Source organism: Canis lupus, chromosome 25 (genome assembly GCF_048164855.1).
Source record: "Canis lupus baileyi chromosome 25, mCanLup2.hap1, whole genome shotgun sequence".
Lineage (NCBI taxonomy): Eukaryota > Metazoa > Chordata > Mammalia > Carnivora > Canidae > Canis > Canis lupus.
In genome coordinates, this window is record NC_132862.1 from 3076150 (window position 1) to 3093007 (window position 16858).

At 61.7% G+C, this 16858-nt stretch overlaps 1 protein-coding gene and 1 long non-coding RNA gene across 8 annotated transcripts; one reads left to right on the forward strand and one right to left on the reverse strand.

Moving 5' to 3' along the window:
* Positions 1 to 726: 726 nt before the first annotated feature.
* LOC140617061 (uncharacterized) lies at positions 727 to 14016 on the forward strand. Of its 5 annotated transcripts, none has more exons than XR_012017320.1 (6): positions 727 to 959; positions 1761 to 1957; positions 4836 to 5090; positions 6920 to 11500; positions 12176 to 12221; positions 12581 to 14016. It is a non-coding gene; the product is annotated as an uncharacterized lncRNA (long non-coding RNA). The 5 variants fall into 5 exon arrangements; XR_012017319.1 differs by having other exon boundaries at positions 12672 to 14016; XR_012017318.1 differs by having other exon boundaries at positions 6920 to 12221.
* On the reverse strand, positions 881 to 15885 carry ACVRL1 (activin A receptor like type 1). Of its 3 annotated transcripts, none has more exons than XM_072797852.1 (10): positions 15868 to 15885; positions 10173 to 10241; positions 9381 to 9632; positions 8994 to 9205; positions 8643 to 8742; positions 8155 to 8301; positions 7654 to 7929; positions 6933 to 7130; positions 4415 to 4545; positions 881 to 3240 (listed from the first exon to the last, which is right to left on the reverse strand). In XM_072797852.1, exons 2-10 carry the CDS (start codon positions 10234 to 10236, stop codon positions 3106 to 3108), a joined length of 1515 nt encoding a protein of 504 aa, XP_072653953.1. In that variant the 5' UTR covers positions 10237 to 10241; positions 15868 to 15885; the 3' UTR covers positions 881 to 3105. The 3 variants fall into 3 exon arrangements, with proteins under 3 accessions (XP_072653953.1, XP_072653952.1, XP_072653951.1); XM_072797851.1 differs by lacking the exon at positions 15868 to 15885 and adding an exon at positions 15230 to 15565; XM_072797850.1 differs by lacking the exon at positions 15868 to 15885 and adding an exon at positions 12086 to 12286.
* Between the last annotated feature and the right edge of the window lie 973 nt (positions 15886 to 16858).

Sequence of the window (16858 nt, forward strand, 5' to 3'; positions counted from 1 at the left end):
GGTTGGGGCAGGGGTGTAGGAGTTTGGGAGGGGGGGTCGGTGCGGTCCATGGACACAGGCACCGGGAGGCCTTAGCAGGCTCCAGGCATGAGGCCGCCTGGGGGTCTGCGGGGAGCAGGGTGGGCCTTCGGTGGTAGGAAGAATTAGGGTACCCCTTCTGCGGTTCCCTAGGAGGGCCTCTAATACAAAGACGCAGATTTTTCTAGGCTGGGAAGTCGGATGGATGAGTCCCCTCTTTCAGTACCTTTCTCCCCCAGGCTCTTCCTTGCCCCCAGGGGCAGGAGCAGTGCTGGGATGGGGGTGGGACAGGTGGGGGTGGGACAGGTGGGGTGGGACAGGTGAGGGGGGACAGGTGGGGGGGTCATCCTTGTAAGCCCAGGATGCCAAGATGTGACCCCGAGGCCTGCGCGCTCCTTCCCATTCTAGGGGGGTGAGCGCTGACTCCAGGCAGGGTGGGGGCCCCCCTGGGGGAGGGAACCGAGAGCAGAGACTTGAGGCTGCCGGGTCCACGCGGCCTCCGTGCAAAGCCGCCGAAAGCTCCTCGCTCGGTGCGGCTCTCCCTCTCCGGGGACAGTTCCTGCCAACCGAGGCCAGGCCGGGGCGCAGCGCGCGCCGCCGCCGCGGATGCTCCGGCCCGGGAAGGCCCGCGGGTCCCCGCGCAGGGGCGGGGCGGGCGGGGCGGGCGCGGGGCCGCCGGCAGCCAGCAGAGGGCGCTGCCCCCAGGCTGCTCCCGCCCGGACCGACCGCGGCCTGCGCGACCCGGGGTCGGGGCTGCGCCAACGTGACCGGCCCGGGAGGGAGGCCCGAGGCCGGCCCCGCTCCGCGTTCCCCTGCCCGGAGCCGCTGCAGAGGCGCCCGCCCGACAAGACTCGGCAGGAGCTCGGGATGCAACCGTGCTTTATTGAGGACCTACTAGGTGCTAAGCACGAGCTAAGCGCGCCCACGGCCAGTACCTCCAGGTAAGAGGCTGCATTTGGGCCCGGGCACACCTGCCTGCGCCCACACAGGAGCTCCCGGGGCTTCCTCCCCTCCCGAGCCACTAGAGCCACCAGAGCCACCAGCCAGGCTCACCCAGCGCTGCGGCCCCTGACCTCAGACCTTCTCCCCCTCGGGGGTTTTCCAGCCTCCAGGCCTTCGGATTCTGGCTGTGGAGTCCTCCCAGGAGAGCTTTGCCAGAGAAAATCTGGCACGAGGGTGGGGGGCGGGTGGAGGTGGGAGAGGGGGTTTCTGGCTCCTGGGCTGGGTGGGTTCCAGTGTCGGGAGGATGTGAAAGCGCCCCCGCCCCCCCCCAGCTCATCTGAGGACCCAGCAGGCCCCTCTCACTTTTTTGTTTTCACCCAGTTTCACTTCCTGGTTCTCCTGGGCGCCTTGCACAACCAGGGGAGATAGGCCTGGGAAAGTGCCCCCAGGGCGGAAGCGGGGCAAGCAAGCCGCCTGGGGAGGCTGTGCTGGGTCATTTACGCAGGAGGGGAGGAGGCTGTGTTTGTCACCTCCAGGGGAGAACTGAGGGTTCTTCTCCAACCCTGCCCCAAGGGCTGACATGCCAGGTCTTCCAGAGCTTGGGACTGACTGCGCGTGTCCCTGGCCTGAGCCCCCCCTTCCCCCCTCCCTGTCCCCCAACCCTCAGGCTCGACCTCCGATCCACCGACCTCCAGTCCATCCACCCGCCCGGGGTTTGGGGTAACGTCTTCATTGCATGGACATACACCCTTGACATTGCCAAATGCTGAACTTCCCGTGTGTTTCTTCACCGCCACCAGGTTCTTCCTAGACACACACTGTCTGGGGCCTGGCCAAGGCTGTGGGCCTGGGCCAGGGGCCAGTGGAGAGCAGGAACCTGGGCGCTGGAGGCTTGCTGGCTGGAGCCAAATTTCTTCTGAGCCTTGGAGGCCCTGTGGGAAGGGAGGCCCTTAGCCCTACTCAGTCCTGGATGGAGAACGCTAAGCCACGGAGTGGGGTGAGTGGCTGGTTGGCCTGCCAAAAGGCCCATGGCTGTCTGAATCCAAGGATGGCTGCTGGTTTGAACTAAGGCAGGAACTAGAGCTTGTAGAATCTGTCTATGAGGCCTTTCAGGCACTCCTGGCCTCAGATAAAGGTACTTTCAAATCCTCACCTTGGGGCAAATTGCCAGGGGCTGGGGCAAAAGGAGCCCAAGGGCCAGATGAACGGATCTCTGACATGGGCTGAAATTTCAAAGACAATTAGAGCTGAAAAAAACCTCAAAGGGCATCAGGACTGTATCTCAATATGTAGATGAGGAAACAAAGGTCCTCCAGAGTGAAGGCCTCTTTCTCGTCACCTAGGGCAATTGCCCAGGACCAGGACCTGGGTCTCCTGACTCCCAGCGGAGCCATTCCCCAGGTCTGCTCGGCTTCAACGTCTCTCTGGTTCTGAAAGTCCTGGGCCTCCTCCATCTGACCTACTACCTGCCCCACTGCCCTCTGACCCTGCCACACCTGCAGCAGGACTCCTTGGGCTTAATGCTGTAATAAGTGAGCTAGCACAGGGGTGGGGAAGGGGCCCAGGATCAGGCCCCAGCTCTCCCAGGCAGCTGGCACTCAGCTCACCCAGAAGACAGAGGCCGTAGGCCTCATGGAGCTGAGATACAAACCCACAGAGAGAAAATGATGGGCCCTGGGTGTAGGGCTTATGCCAGAGGCAGGCTGTCCACCAAAGGCTAGACAGGGCCCTATGTCACCCTCGCAGCTCCGGTGGGGCCGTGAGGTTGACCGAGGGCAGGGGGTAAAGTGCAGGCCTGGGCTCTGGGCCCAGGACTGGGATTCCCTGGCCCGGCTACCCTGGCTCCGGGGCCTCTTTGCATCCTGTCCTGGGGGTGGTAGGGGCTGCGCCCAGGGCATGAGGGTGGGGAGGGAGCCAGGCGTCAGGGAGCCTGCTGCTTTGAGCCGGCCAGACGGCGGGGGATCGGGTTTCAGCCCAGCTGTATTTTTGGCTGGATGAGCCGGCGGGGCAGGCAGGGCCGCCCAAAGAGGGGCACCCTCCTCCCCAGCACACATACTCACACTACCTCTACCCAGATAGGCCATGTCTGCCGCCCACCCCACGCGCGCTCTGCAGGCAGAGGGGAGTCCGGCTTCAGGCCTGGGGCTAGTGAATCACTTTGGACTTCTCGAGACCGTTGCTCAGTTTCTGTAGTGTCTTCTTGATCCGCAGCGCAGTGAGGCGGGCGGAGGGGTTGGGGTACCAGCACTCCCGCATCATCTGAGCCAGGCCGGAGAGGACCTGCAGAGGAGAGGAAGCGGAGACGCGGGTCAGGGAAGCTGAGCAGGCGGTGACACGGAGGGTGCCCCGGGACAGAGAGACATAAGCAGGACAGAAAGGGCGGGAAGAGGGAGATGGGAGTGTTGAGGATGGGAAGAGGAAAGCCTGCGAGGTGAGGGGGGGAATGGAGGCAAGGATGAGAGGAGAGACCCAAAGATGGAAGATGAAGGCAGTGGGGACGGGGGAAGGCAGCAGGCAGGGCAGGAGGAGAGCTGGAACTCAGCTCTTCGGGCGCACCCAGGCCCCCTTTGGTGAGGAGTGTCTGTGGAACACCTTACACCCACCCCACCCACCTCCCCCAAGATCCGAGGATTGGGAGATGTGCAAGCCCGGGGGCTCCCCTCTGCTCTCGGCCCCGGCGTGGAGGGCACGGACTCTCCCAGCGCCTCCTCCAGCCCCGCCTGGGCCCCCTGGAGGAGTGTCCAGGACGAAGCCATCCCAGGAAGCTCAGTGGCCCCAGAGTGAGCCAGCCTCTCCTCCATCCCAAAACTCAAGCTGGCCTGAGTGTACGTGTGTGTGCCTAGCAGCGCATATATGGGGCTGTTTATGGATAAGCATGTTGTACAGAAACACGCGTGTGTCTATGCACATGTACGTACATACATGTACTTTCCTTCCTTCCGGAAACACTGGTTGAGCACTCATTTGTGTGCCAGCCCGGGGACAGATAACAGGGATATAAGGTGGCAAGGGAGACACGTTCTTCGTCTTCAGAGGGCCGAGAGTCTGGCATGGATGCGCATGCCTGTGTGAGGACGTGTTCGTGCAGAGGCAGGTGCCCGCCTTTATGCGTCCACGTCCACGTGTGTATGTGTCTTATATGCATGTGGAGCGTTTTGAGAAAATAACGAAAACAGCAACAAGTTCAGAGCAAGAAATGCGGCAGAGAGGCTGACTTTTCACCGCGAGATAGAAGGTTCTGAAATATCTCCGAGTAACCCAAATCTCGGGGTTCTGCAGGCCAGGGATGTGGGAGGGAGGACCCAGGGAGGTACCCTGGCATCTCTCCTCCGGAATCCATGCAGGTGAAGCAGAGACCTCAGGTACGTGTTCCCGGGGCCAGAACTCCCAGCTGTGAGCCCCTACCCCATGGCATCCCCAGGCCCCCACGCCCCCGCCCCCGTGGAGGCCTCACCGGGTCTGCGGCCAGCCGGTTGGGGATGGTGGGAGTCTGCTGATCAACACACACCACCTTCTTCATGTCCTCGAAGCTGGGATCATTGGGCACCACGTCATAGAAGGGTGGCCTGTAGTCCTCCACGATGCCTGAGGATGGCGGGGGGACGGACAGTCACTCGGCACCCCAAGAAGACCCCATTCCATCCCGAGGAGAGCCTTGCCCCACCTTCTGCCCCAGGGTGCAGAAAACCAGTTGTCTTACCCGTGTAAGACACGGGCCACGATAACATCATCAATATATTTTCAAAGAATAAGGATTACGGCTGTTGATTTTGCGCTCACCAGGTGCCAGGCATTGTGCTATGAACACTTTCATGCTTTATCTCGTTCGTCTTTGCGACAACCCCACGGGTATTACCGTAACCTCTATTTTACAGATGAAGAAACTGATGCTCGAGGAAGTGGAGCCCAAGGTTACACAGCCAGGAAGGGCAGAGTCAAGGCCTGAACTCCTCTCGTCGATTCCTCAGCCGGACCCTGTTCCGGTCTCTCCACGCTGCCTCCCACCCCGGGCCTGGGCACCGCTCCCAGGCCCCAACTATCACAGATGCCCGATAAAAACATGGACTGGGCACGTACGCTGTGCCAGGCACTGTCCCGGCCGCACTGCATTAAATCCTCACAGCAACCCCGTAAGTCGCACTACCAGCTCCACTCTATGGACAATGCAACTAAGGCCAGAGGGGTGAGGAAACTCGTCTAAAAGCACACAGGTAGCGCGTGACTGAGCTAAGATTTAAGCCCAGATGGTCTGCACATTCTTGACCTGGGAGCAGTGCCGAAGGGAGGGGAGCTGGCCTGCTCTGGGGGGACGAGGTGGCGCGAGGAGAAAGGGACTTTTACCCAGGTCCACGTAACAGCCACCCCATCCCAGAGATGGCACAGGCCTCGCTGCGTCCCCTCGCCATCCCTTAGCGGAGCCTTCTCGAAATGCTGCCTGGGGAGCCGCCCACAGCTCAGGCAGGAGAGGCCAGGCCCAGAGAAGGTGCCCCGGGCACCCCCTGCTCCCGGCCTGAGGCTGGGGGCCGTGGCCCCGCAGCCGCAACCTCAGTCGAGCCTCCGCCAGCTGTTCTCCCCGTGGCGGGCTTCCAGGCCGGCCCCTGTGCCGCTCCGGCCCTAATCAGCGCTGCACAGAGGCCTGAGCGTGTCTAATGGGCCTTTAATCAGCGCCGGGGCTGACACCAGATTACAGTGTTTATAATGCGCCACGAATCTGTGTGGGGCTTTCAGAGCTTCCCTCCGCCCCAGGAGCCTGCAGTCAGCCTTCCCGTCGGCCCTGGCCGGCCCAGCCTTCCCTTCCTGCCCGCACCGGTCCCTCCAGGTGTCCCTTCCGCAGCCCCAGTCTTCAGACCCTACACAGGGAGTTCACATCTGAAGGGCCAGGAATCTGAGCCCCTAGAGAGTCTCCCACAGGGACTGGTGACCCCCCGGCCTCCACCTGTTGATGCTGAGGGTAAATGAGGCCTGGCATGGGGCTGGCTCCCAGCAGATGCTCAGGAAATGAGAATGTCCCTGTCCCCAAGGAACAGAGCGCTCCAGTCATATCTTGAGGTCGTTCCCGACCTGTCAGGACCTCCAGCAAGCCCTCCCCAGGGACAGCCGCCACACAGCCTGACGAGTCTCTCCACCTGGTCCAGAATACCACCCGTCATCCATACACGCACCCCCCCAACCCCGGGCCAGGAGGGCACGGGCCACAGGGCTGTCCCCATACTGGCCAGCAGGACTGAGGTCCCCCCACCTGCTCCCGGCCCCTCCAACGGCAGCCAAAGTCCCAAGGAGGCAGCGATAAGCAGGCAGCGCAGACACTCCCAGCGCCTGCATTTCTATAGCAAAGAACCCGTGGCCTCCGCGTCACACCGCCTGGTTTCGGACCCCGGTGCTGCCCCGAGCCAGCTGCAATTCTCTACCTCGGCACCCTCACCTGGGAAGGGGCTGGTCTCGCATTATTACGATAAACTGCCGCTGATATTTACTGAGCCCCAGAGTAGCTCCAGATCCCGCCCGAGGATCATCTCGACAACTAGAACCATCTTCATTCTCATTTTCAAGTGAAATTGAGGCACAGGGAGGTTAAGTAACCTGCCTGTGGTCGGGGGGCAAAACCGGGAGCGGAATCCAGGCAGTCTGATTCCCACCGCACGCTCCTGACCACAGGCCGATGCCAGCTTTGCCAGCACGGGATGTCGAGCTAAGATACTACACGGACACAGCAGGACGTCTGGCACACGTTTAGGCTCAAGAAAGCTTAGTTGCTACTGATATTTCTGTTATTACTACTTATCCAAGATTTCACAGCCAGCCTCCCGTCACAGCCAGGCTCACGGATTCAGTCACACCTCAAGGGTCACTCAGTTGAGCCCTCAGGCCACGGGCGCCAGCCGGGGCAGGAAGGCCCCTGTCTCCTGCCCGTCTGCCTGTCCACACGTCCGCCCCGTTCCTCCTTCCCCACCCCGTGCAGGGCAGGCCCTCACCGTTGACAATGGTCCGACGGGCAATCTCCCACAGCACCAGACCAAAGGCCCAGATGTCCGTCCACTTGTAGGACTCGAAGCAGTCGGTGCGGATCTGCTCTTCCAGCACCTCGGGGGCCATGTACCGCTTGGTGCCCACTCGCGGGTTGTTGCCGATGTCCAGGTAATCGCTACCCTGGGAGTGCATCACAGCCAGGCCTGTGGGCACCGGGCCTGTCACTCTTGCCGCTCGCCCGAGCCCACAGACAGGGTGGCCCTGGAGGCTGGGGTGCAGGAGGCAAGGTGGGGATGGAGAGAGGTGGTGGGGCAGAGAGCAGCAGGCAGAGGGACACCTGTCCTGGGGCGGGCGGGGGACCGCAGCCCCCGAGGACACCTGTCCCAGCGACGCTCTGCTCGCCTAAGCGCTCCCCCAAGCGCCCGAGGACCCAGAGACACGGGAGTAGGCAAGGCCGGCGTTGTCATGCCTGTTTCCCGGGCGGACCCCCGAGGCCTGCTGAGGGGCGCAGTGCAGCCAGCAAAGCCGGGGTGAAACCCGGGGCTCCCGGCGCCCCGCCCCGTGCTCCCAACTCCCGGAGCCAGGGTGCTGGGCCGGAGGAGTCGGGCCTGCAGAGCCGCAAGGCAGCCTGTGAGGCCGAGGGCGAGGGCACAAGCCAGCACAAGCCAGCGAGGAGGGGCGCGCTCAAAGCCCACCCGGCCGCCGCCCCGCGCACCCCGCACTCACCCAGGTCGGCGATGCAGCACTGCAGGTTGCTCTTGACCAGCACGTTGCGGCTTTTGAGGTCCCGGTGGGCGATGGCCGGCTTGCCCTGGGTGCCGAAGATCTCCACGTGCAGGTGGGCCAGGCCGCAGGCGGCGGACACAGCCAGCTTCAGGGCCAGCTGGGGCTCCAGCGTCTGCCTCTGCAGGAAGTCGTAGAGCGAGCCGTGCTCGTGGTAGTGCGTGATGAGCCACAGCTGCGTGCTCGAGTTGCGGGACGTCATGTCCGAGGCGATGAAGCCTGCGGGCAGAGGGTCGGGCGGCTCGGCCGAGGGGCGAGGGCCAGGGAGGCTGGGCCGATGGGGGTCAGGGTCGGGGCTGGGGACAGAGGGTAGAGGGTCAGGGCAAAGCCGGGGCCGCGGTGGACGCTGGTCCGGCTTAGGCCAGGGAGGAAGCTGGAGTCGAGGCCGGAGCCGGGGGCCCCGGGGAGCCCTGAGGACCCCAGCCCCGAGCGCTCCCCACGTGCCTAGGATGTTGTCGTGTCTAAGCAGCACCGTATTGTAGATCTCGGTCTCCCGGAACCAGGACTGTTCGTCCCTCGAAGAGAAGATCTTGACGGCCACGCTCTCGCCGTGCCACAGGCCGCGCCACACCTCGCCATAGCGGCCCTTGCCTGATCCGGTGGCGGGAGGGTGGGAGGAGTCACACGCTGGGCACACGCAGCCCCTGGGCAGGGCATCCCCAGAGGAGCCCCCCACCGCCTTGATGCTGTCCTGACCGCAGCTGCAGAACCCTCGATGAGGTTTCACCCGCTCCAGGCCCGCCCCCACTTGCCTTGCCACCCCCAGCCGCTGCAGAACCATCTAGCCCAGACCCTCTCCAGGCCACCGCCTACCCAGCAGCGTTCCCTTTCGGGCCGGGCCTGCCCGGGACTCCGAGACCAAGAGCTCGCTCACTCCCGCGAGCTCATGGGAGGCCCTGGTCTCATCCCCCCGGGGCTCCCCCACTGCTCACCTACACACTCCACCAGGGCCACCTGCCGTGCCACTGTCCTCTGCACCAGGAAGGGGAGTCCTGAGCCACTGCCTGTGGTACAGTCGCTGTCCAGGAGATCCTAGGGGGCCCGGAGAGGCCGCTGAGAGGCCCCCACCTGGCCCAGCCCGTTTCTTCCTCCTAAAGCTGGGCCCCACTGCTGCGTCCCCCTGCTCCAAACTTGCCCAGCGCCCACCCCCGGCCCCCACTCAGATCTCCGAGTGTTTGTGATTGTGCCTTTCTTGGCTGCTTGTCACTCGGCACCCCCTCTGATTCTGTGGCTCCTGCCTAGCCCCTCCCCTGCCCATGTCCCAGGTTCCCCCAGGCCCATACCCCCAGCATGCTGTCCCCCTGCTCCGATGACTTCAGGATGAGGCTGGACTCGCCCAGCTCGCTGCGTAGGCCCCGCTGCTTCTCCTGCCTCCGCCGGACATGCCACAGGCCCAGGGCACCCAGGGCCACCAGGGCCACCACGGCCAGCACAGGGCCCAGGATCAGAGGCAGCTGGCCATCTACTTTCGGCTGCTCCGGAGGAATTTGGGTGGCTGGTGGAGGGGGGACACCGAGGCCCAGCTTCCACCAGGCCGGATCCCTCCCCTGACTCAGATCCCAGGGTCCTGCCGCGCACCCCCCCCCATCCAGGCCAGAGCACAAGGTGGAAGCAGGGCAGGGAGGAAGGGTCTGAGAAGATGGGGAGGGCCTGCGGGGACCTGCACGTACCCTCCAGCACCAGGGACACGTTGTGGTTGCAGAGGGGGCTGTAGCAGCAGTAGTGGTTCACGAACTCGGTGGGGCGCCCCCGGCACAGCTCCTCGTTCAGGTTCCCGCAGCCCCGATGCTCCTGGGGGTGTCGGCCCTCCTCCCGCACCAGCACCACCGTGCACCAGGTCCCCTGGCAGGTAGGCCCCCTGCAGTGTGGGCTCTCACACGTGCAGGTCAGCAGCGGGCCCCGAGAGGGCTTCACCGGGTTGCCTGGGAGACACACTGGAAGCTCAGCGCTGTGGGCCGAACTCCTGGGCGGGGCCCAACACCGATGTCTGATCCATTGCCCTTCCCTCTGACCTCTCAAACATACCCCTGAGGCCGTGGGCCTTTAGTCCCAGCCTTGGATGATCCTTCCTTCCAGAACCTTAGCCTCTGACACGATGATGAGAACAAGGCTTCGTCCCCTCCCAGATCCGAGGACCTTCCCTCCTGGTTCTAGGCCCGGCCCTGGCCCCTGGCCCCTGCCCCAACCCTGAGGGCTCTCCTAGGCCCTCCCTGCCAACATCCCCATTCTCTGCACCCCCCAGATACAGGTTCCCACCCTGGAGGCCAGTAGGGCACCAGTCTGTGGGTTCAGATCAGAACATTGAGGGCTGGGGCAGCTGAGCCTGCCTCCCACTCTCCAGCCAAGCTCCTGAGTACTCACCCCCTCCCCAGCTCCTCAAATTCAGCCCCAGCAAGAGCTGACCCCAGCCAGCCCTTCCTCCATCCAGGTCCGTGTCCCCCACCTGCTTCCCTAGTACTTACCCTGGGTCAGGCCCCAGGCCATCAGTAGCATCAGAAGGCCTCTCCTGGGCAGGTCCAAGGTCATGGTCCCTGGAGAGGAGAGGGGGTTACCGTAAGATCCGTGAAATGTGTTCCCCTTGGTGTTTTTAGCCACCGACTGTGGGTTCCTCCCACCCAGAGGAAATCACTGGGAGTTTTGGGGGGGGGCAGGGAGGCCTCCTCCCTACTCCCTGTGTCTGGCTTTGGGGCGGGGCCTGCAGGGGAAGTCCTGGTTCACTTCCCCATGGAAACCATCCTGTAAGGGGTAAAGGGTGGGGGAGCCATGTTTGAGTGACAGAGAGCTTGGGGGACTCCCAGCTATTTACCCCTGCTCCTGGGTTCAGACTGGAGGACACAGAGGGCACGGGCCGGGGTGGAAGGCACTTGTCTTCAGCAGTCCCCCGCACCCTGTGTCCTCCGGCTCTTGCCCACCCCCCTCCCCGCGCCCCCTCCCCCAGTGCCCCCACCCCTAGCACTGGCTGCCTCAAACATAAACAGGCTCCTGTCTTCACTTCCTGCCATTCAGGGTCCCGCCAAGCTGGGAACAGGAATCAAGATTGTTTAGATCGGGGTCCGGATAGAACGGGCAGGAGTCACGCACAGCAGAGAGCTCAGCGTGTACTCTCAGGGCAGGCAGGGGCGCTGCAGGCTCTGGGGGAGCCACCTGGGGCTGCGACACCCCATGAGAGAATTCTAGGGGGACACCTTGGGAACCACAAAGGCCAACCCCTTATTCTAGAGAAGATGGAGATCAAGGCTTAGACAGGGCAGGAGACTCGTCTGAGGTCAGACAGGATTCGGTGGCAGTACCAGGAGTACGCCCCAGGTGTCCCGACTGCCAGGCCAGGGCTTTCTCCAGTCTGCCCCCCAATCCCGGGAGCACTGGGTCTGAGCCCTCAGGTTGTAACGACCATACAAACCCTGAACAGCGCTGGCTCGTGCCAGGCATGAGGAGACCCCTCTAGGCCTCAGCAGAGTGCAAGAGGCCCCCTGCCAGCCATTCCCGGCCCCCTTCCTTCTCCCTCCTTGCTGACCTGGGAAGGGCTGGGGGAGGGCCGGGGATGCGGGAGGGGAACTGAAAGAGAATTAAACACTGTTTGACCTTCCATGGCTGGCTAAGGTTGAACTTTTCCAGAAGTTTGGCGGAGAGTGTTAGGGAAGTAATTCTGATCTGTGATAGTCCCCAACCCAGGTCCCAAGCCGGCTAGTGCTCCAGAAGCCACATCCTTCTTCATTTCTCAAAGGTTTCAAACAAGAAGATAAGGTCTGATGCTGCAGCAAGGACTTTCTGAATGGTGGGGAGCGTGCAGGTGTGTCCCTGGGCCCCGATCCCCAGGCAGGGGCGGCTCTCGTGAGGGAGGGGGAGCGTCTTCTGGCCTAACCGTGAGCCCAGGAGGGCTGGCTGGCGGCCCGGCGCTGCAGCAGACCCACAGTCTAAGAATGGTACCAAATGGAGATCCACGGGGCTGCGGCTCTGAGGGCAGGATGGTTGTTGGGGGGTGGCGTTCACGGGCCTCCCTGGCTGGTGGCAGCTCTGGCCTTCCTGCCTGGGCTTCCTCTGCCCCAGAGGCCCAGGGCCGGGGGAGGAAACGGAGCCCTGGGCTGCTGCAGCTGTGTCCCCAGCCTCTGCTTGACCTCCTGCCTCTTGCCCCTCCCGGCAGGCAGGCGGTGAGTACTCCGCAGACACTTAGCAGGGGGGCGGGTGGCTGGGGAAGGAGCCCCAGGCAAGGCGGATTTGCCCCCGGGGGCAGGCGGGAAGCCATCTGTGGAAGCCAGGAGAAAGCACGGGGCAGGAAGGAAAGGGTGGCTAACAGTAAGGATGGAAGCGGGCATCCTTTTCGGATCCTCTACCCACGCTTCCACCTCTCCGACCGTACCCCAGAGTACCCTCTTACCTACTTCATAATGCATCAGGAGCCCCTGAAGCACTTGGTTAAACATGCACATTCTTTGGTCTCACCCCTCCTTCCAAATTCTCATTTCAGTCCACCTGGGACCAGCAAGAATCATGCCTTTTAAAAAGTTCTCCAGGTAATTCTCATCAGTTTGCAAGGGTCCCACCGCTTGAGAAATGTGTCCTACACGGTGCTAAGTCTGGTCCAGTGAAATGTGCAGGGACCTGTTGGGTGAGGGGAGCAGAGGGCAGAGACTCTCCCTCCTACCTGGGCACCTCTGCACCCCCCCAACACCCCACCTCCGTGGGCAGAGAAGGGACAGACGGGCTAAACCTGGAAGCCAGGGACCTGGAGACCCTGCAGGGGGGCCGGTGTGACGGCTTTGCTCTCAAGCTTCCCTAGACTGGGCCACCACGCTGGGGGGCCAGACAGGATTTGCAGAATCCGACTCTGGTCTAATCTTGGGAAAATGGGAGGAAAATTGTGACTCTCCAGCTTTTAAACGGGCCCAGCACAAAGTCAAGTACAGGAGGCTGCTGAGTCCTGACTAGTCCAAACTCAGAGCGTCCCTGAATGATTCGCCCAGACACCCGACTCCAGCACAGAGGCCTGGGTGGCATCCCTTCACTTCTAAGCAAAACTTCCTGAAAGATCTCCTGCTGACAGAAGCCTCACTGCCAGGATCCCTGGGTGGCTCAGTGGTTCAGTGCCTGCCCTTGGCCCAGAGTGTGATCCTGGGGTCCCGGGATCGAGTCCCGCATCGGGCTCCCAGCATGGAGCCTGCTTCTCCCTCTGCCTGTGTCTCTGCCTCTCTCTCTCTCTCTCTCTCTATGTCTATCATGCATAAATAATAAATAAAATCTTTGAAAAAAAAAGAAGCATCACTGTCCTTGGCCAGAAATCACAAATGCCAAACGGAATTTCAAATGTTAACTTACTACTGTGAAATCTTTAATAATAAGAATTAACCTTCTCTGGGGGCGCCTGGCGGGCTCAGTGGTTGAGCATCTGCCTTTGGCTCAGGTCGTGATCCTGGGGTCCTGGGATTGAGTCCTGCATCGGGCTCCCTGCATGGAGCCTGCTTCTCCCCCACCTGTGTCTCTGCCTCTCTCTCTCTGTATCTCTTATGAATAAATAAATTAAATATTTAAAAAGAAAAAGAATTTAACCTTCTCTGAATACTACTTATGTGCTAAGGACTCAGTCTTGATGGTTAATCTCATTAATCCTTCCAACAATCCAGTGGGGGAAACTGAGGCCCGGGATGTTAATTTTCTTGCCTGTAATTGCCACATGTGTCCCGATCAACTTAAATTGCTGGTAATAAATCCTCACTTGAATACTTATTCCTCCAACTCTTTGGTGCTCAGTGAGTCCCTCAAAGGAGGAAAAAGAGCAAGTGGGTTTTGTGGACAGTAACAGATTGCACACAGCTGCTGTCATCACCGGGTGCCCGATGCGGGTTTGTGTGGATGTGAAGACAGAAATCATCTGCTCACTGTAGGCTTAGTCCTAAGGGGGGAACCAGAGTAGGGGGGCGCTCGGAAGGTGGCAGTCAATCCCCTTCTCCACAGCACACCTGAGGCTTGTCCCAGGGCTGGAAAAGCCTCGCTTGGCGTGTCAGTAGGTCTTAGCTGAACAGCAGAGGGTTAGACTGAGCTACTCAACCCAGGCTGCCCCTTACCATACACGTAACACTTTCATGGGCATCACGGCCCTGGGCCTTCAGAGCAGTGGGATGTAGCATAAAGCCTGGATTTTCGGGTCATACAGAAGGCGCAGGCAGCACCATATGGCACAGGGGTCAGGATCATGGATACCTGGGTTCAAATCCTGCCTCTGCCACTTAGAGCTATGAGATTTGGGACAAGTTACTTAAACTCTCTGAGGCTTAGGCTTCCCCACCAAAAAAAAAAAAAAAAAAAAAAAAAAAAAAATGAGAATAACAGGACGCCTGGGTGGCTCAGTGGTTGAGCCTCTGCCTTTGGCTCAGGGCATGGTCCCCGAGGCCTGGAATCATGTCCCACATCGGGCTCCCTTCCAGGAGCCTGCTTCTCCCTCTGCCTGTGGCTTTGCCTCTCTTTCTGTGTCTCTCATTAATAAACAAATCAAAATCTTTTTTAAAAATTAGAATAACAATAGTGCTCATTTCAGGGAGACGATATAGAAAAAGTATTTAGTAGAACACTAAGTGGCACACAGTAAGCACCTAACAAGTGCTACCAAAAAACCAACAGCACCATTTACACCACCCATGGGGCTTTGGACGAGGGACTCAGGTCTAAAACTCTTTTCCGTTCAATAGAAGGGGCGTAATATATCTCTCCTGCTAAATTGTGGCCGGGATTACACAAGAAAAATATAGGTAAGTTATATCTAAGAAAACATAGTAAGTACTCAATAAGTGATAATCTATTTTTACTTCCCAATGAGATGGGAAGACATGCAAGTGGGGCAATGAGGGATCAGAGAGGGTAGATCTTGACTCAGCCAGAAGCTACCCCTATAGAGAGGATGGTGCTATAGTCAGTCCACTTTGCCCCTGTCCTTCCAGAAGAAAAGAGGGTGGGGTGGCCAGCCCGGAGATGCTCTAGACAGCACTGACCTCTAGGGCCCAGCCTGCAGGGAGATTGGGAAACCCTCTGGCCTGGATCCCCAGGGACGGCCACGGCATGGGCATTGTCTGACCATACAGGGTTGGAGGTGAGGTTTATAGGGTGGCATTACAGCATCAGATTCCTTAAGCGAGAACTGCAAAGGCTGGTCCCAGAAAGGTGGGCTTCAAGGGAAGGTTCAACAGGTTTGGAAGTCGACACTCACTCCCAGGTTAGGGCAGCCGCCTGGAGGGACACGTGACCCCTTCTCTGTGAAGAAGAGCAGGACTCCCTTCTGCCCATTTTACAGATGAGGCTAGAACAGAGAAGTAAGTGACCGGCCCCAGGAGCCAGTTTTCTGATTCGCAGCCCAGGTTCGGCCCAGCCCGCTCCAGTCTCTCAGATGGGGTCCGGAGCCGAGGCGCGCTACGCGAGGAGGGGGGACTGACCCTACGGCGACCCCTCTGAGAGGCTCTCCGGGATCAGCCCGAGGGGTGGGGGGGGGCGTGGGCTGCGGCGGGGGTCAGGCCGCCCGCGGACCCGCACTCACCTCTGGGCGCCTCCCCTCCCCGGCGGCGGCCACGGCAGCACCGGCGGGCGCTGGACGGCGGGCGCGGGGGTGCGCGGCGGCCCCGGGCGGCGCTGGGGCCCGGGAGGGGCTCGCTCGGCGCGGACGGCGCAGCGGCCTCCCGGGACTGGGAAAGGGGCTGGAGCAAAAACGTTCCTTATTCCAGCGTCTTCCTGCCTGGCCCGGCTCCACCACTCCCTCCTAATAAACCGTTTCCTATTGCCCAGCTAGCCGACGGGCCGCCCGCTCGCCCCTCGCTGGGGCCGCGGGCCCCGAGCCTCCCCCGCGCCGCTCCCGGACCCCGGACCCCAGGGCACCGCCACCCTCGGCTGCCCCCCGCCCCGCATCGCGGCGGCGCCCCCGCCCCGAGCCTCCCACATCCGCCTCCCCGAGGGGGCGGGCCTTGGACTCGGGCCGCGGGGGTCCCGTGGGAGCCAGGCCCGGAGCCCTGGGGCCGGGAGCCGAGGCGGAGGCGCGGTCTGAGGACTGGCCGGGGAGGGGATGGACAGGGAGGCGCCCCCTCCGGCTCCCAGCCGCGGAGGGGCGACCTGGAGTCTGGGACTGGAGTGGGGGGGCAGCGAGGGAAGGACCGCGGGGAGGGGGAAGGGGAGGTGACTTACCTGTCCTCCCTCCTCCTCAGCCCCTGGTCCTGGACCTCGAAGGCTCAGAGCCACCGAGGCAGAGTTTGGGGCTGGCGGGGTCGAAATGTGTTAGCCCCGCCCCCTCCGCCCCTACCCCCGCCCTCGAGGACGCCCCACTCGGTCCAAATCCTGCAGCCTCCTCCCTCCTGCCCCTTCGCCCCCTCTTGCTCACTCCTCTCTTCCGCAGCCTCTCTCAGCTCAGCGCTGGGTAAACAGGCCCAGATGGGGCTGCTCCGGGTCAGTGGTGAGAACAGCAGAGCCTCTCCACCAGCCCCGCAGCTCAGGGACAAGGCCGCCTCGCCCCACACGCTTGGCCAGATGCAGGGAGAGGCAGGGACTGCTCCCTTCCAGGCGGGCTCCTTACCCCCCCCAAATGGAGACCCACTGGAACCTCTGTGGGGGCACCCACGGGGCAAGGCAGACAAGGCCTTGGGGAGGGGAGCACAATGGCTCTTCCTCCTGATTCCCTTGCCAGGCTCCGAACGCCGACATCATTGTCTTGCTTGGCTCCAACCACTGTGTGCACCCTGAAGGCAGGATTTCGTTTCTGGCCTCCTGGTTATGCACAAAGACCCCGAAGTCTGGGACTCCAGACTGGTTGCATAACCTTAGACAAGTGACCCCTCTCCATGCCTCACTCTCTCATCTGCTAAATGGGCACAATCAGCAGTGCCAGCCTCATAGGGCCAGTGTGGGACCGAAAGCACGGATGCTTATCTCAGCGCAGAGTGAAACACCGGCTGGCTGTGCCCGCCACGGGGTAGGCCCTCCGTGAACATGGGACACTAATAAATGAAAAAGCTGGGGCGGTGGTCGCCTCAGAGCCAAGTGGGAAGAGTAGGTATTGGAAGCAGAAGTGGACCGCTGAGGTGTCTTCCTCTATGAAGATGGTGTAAAATGGGCCGGGGCCCCCCACCCTGTGCTGGGACCAGAGGCTGGGGGAGACATCAGCCGAGGGTTCCGCCAGCCA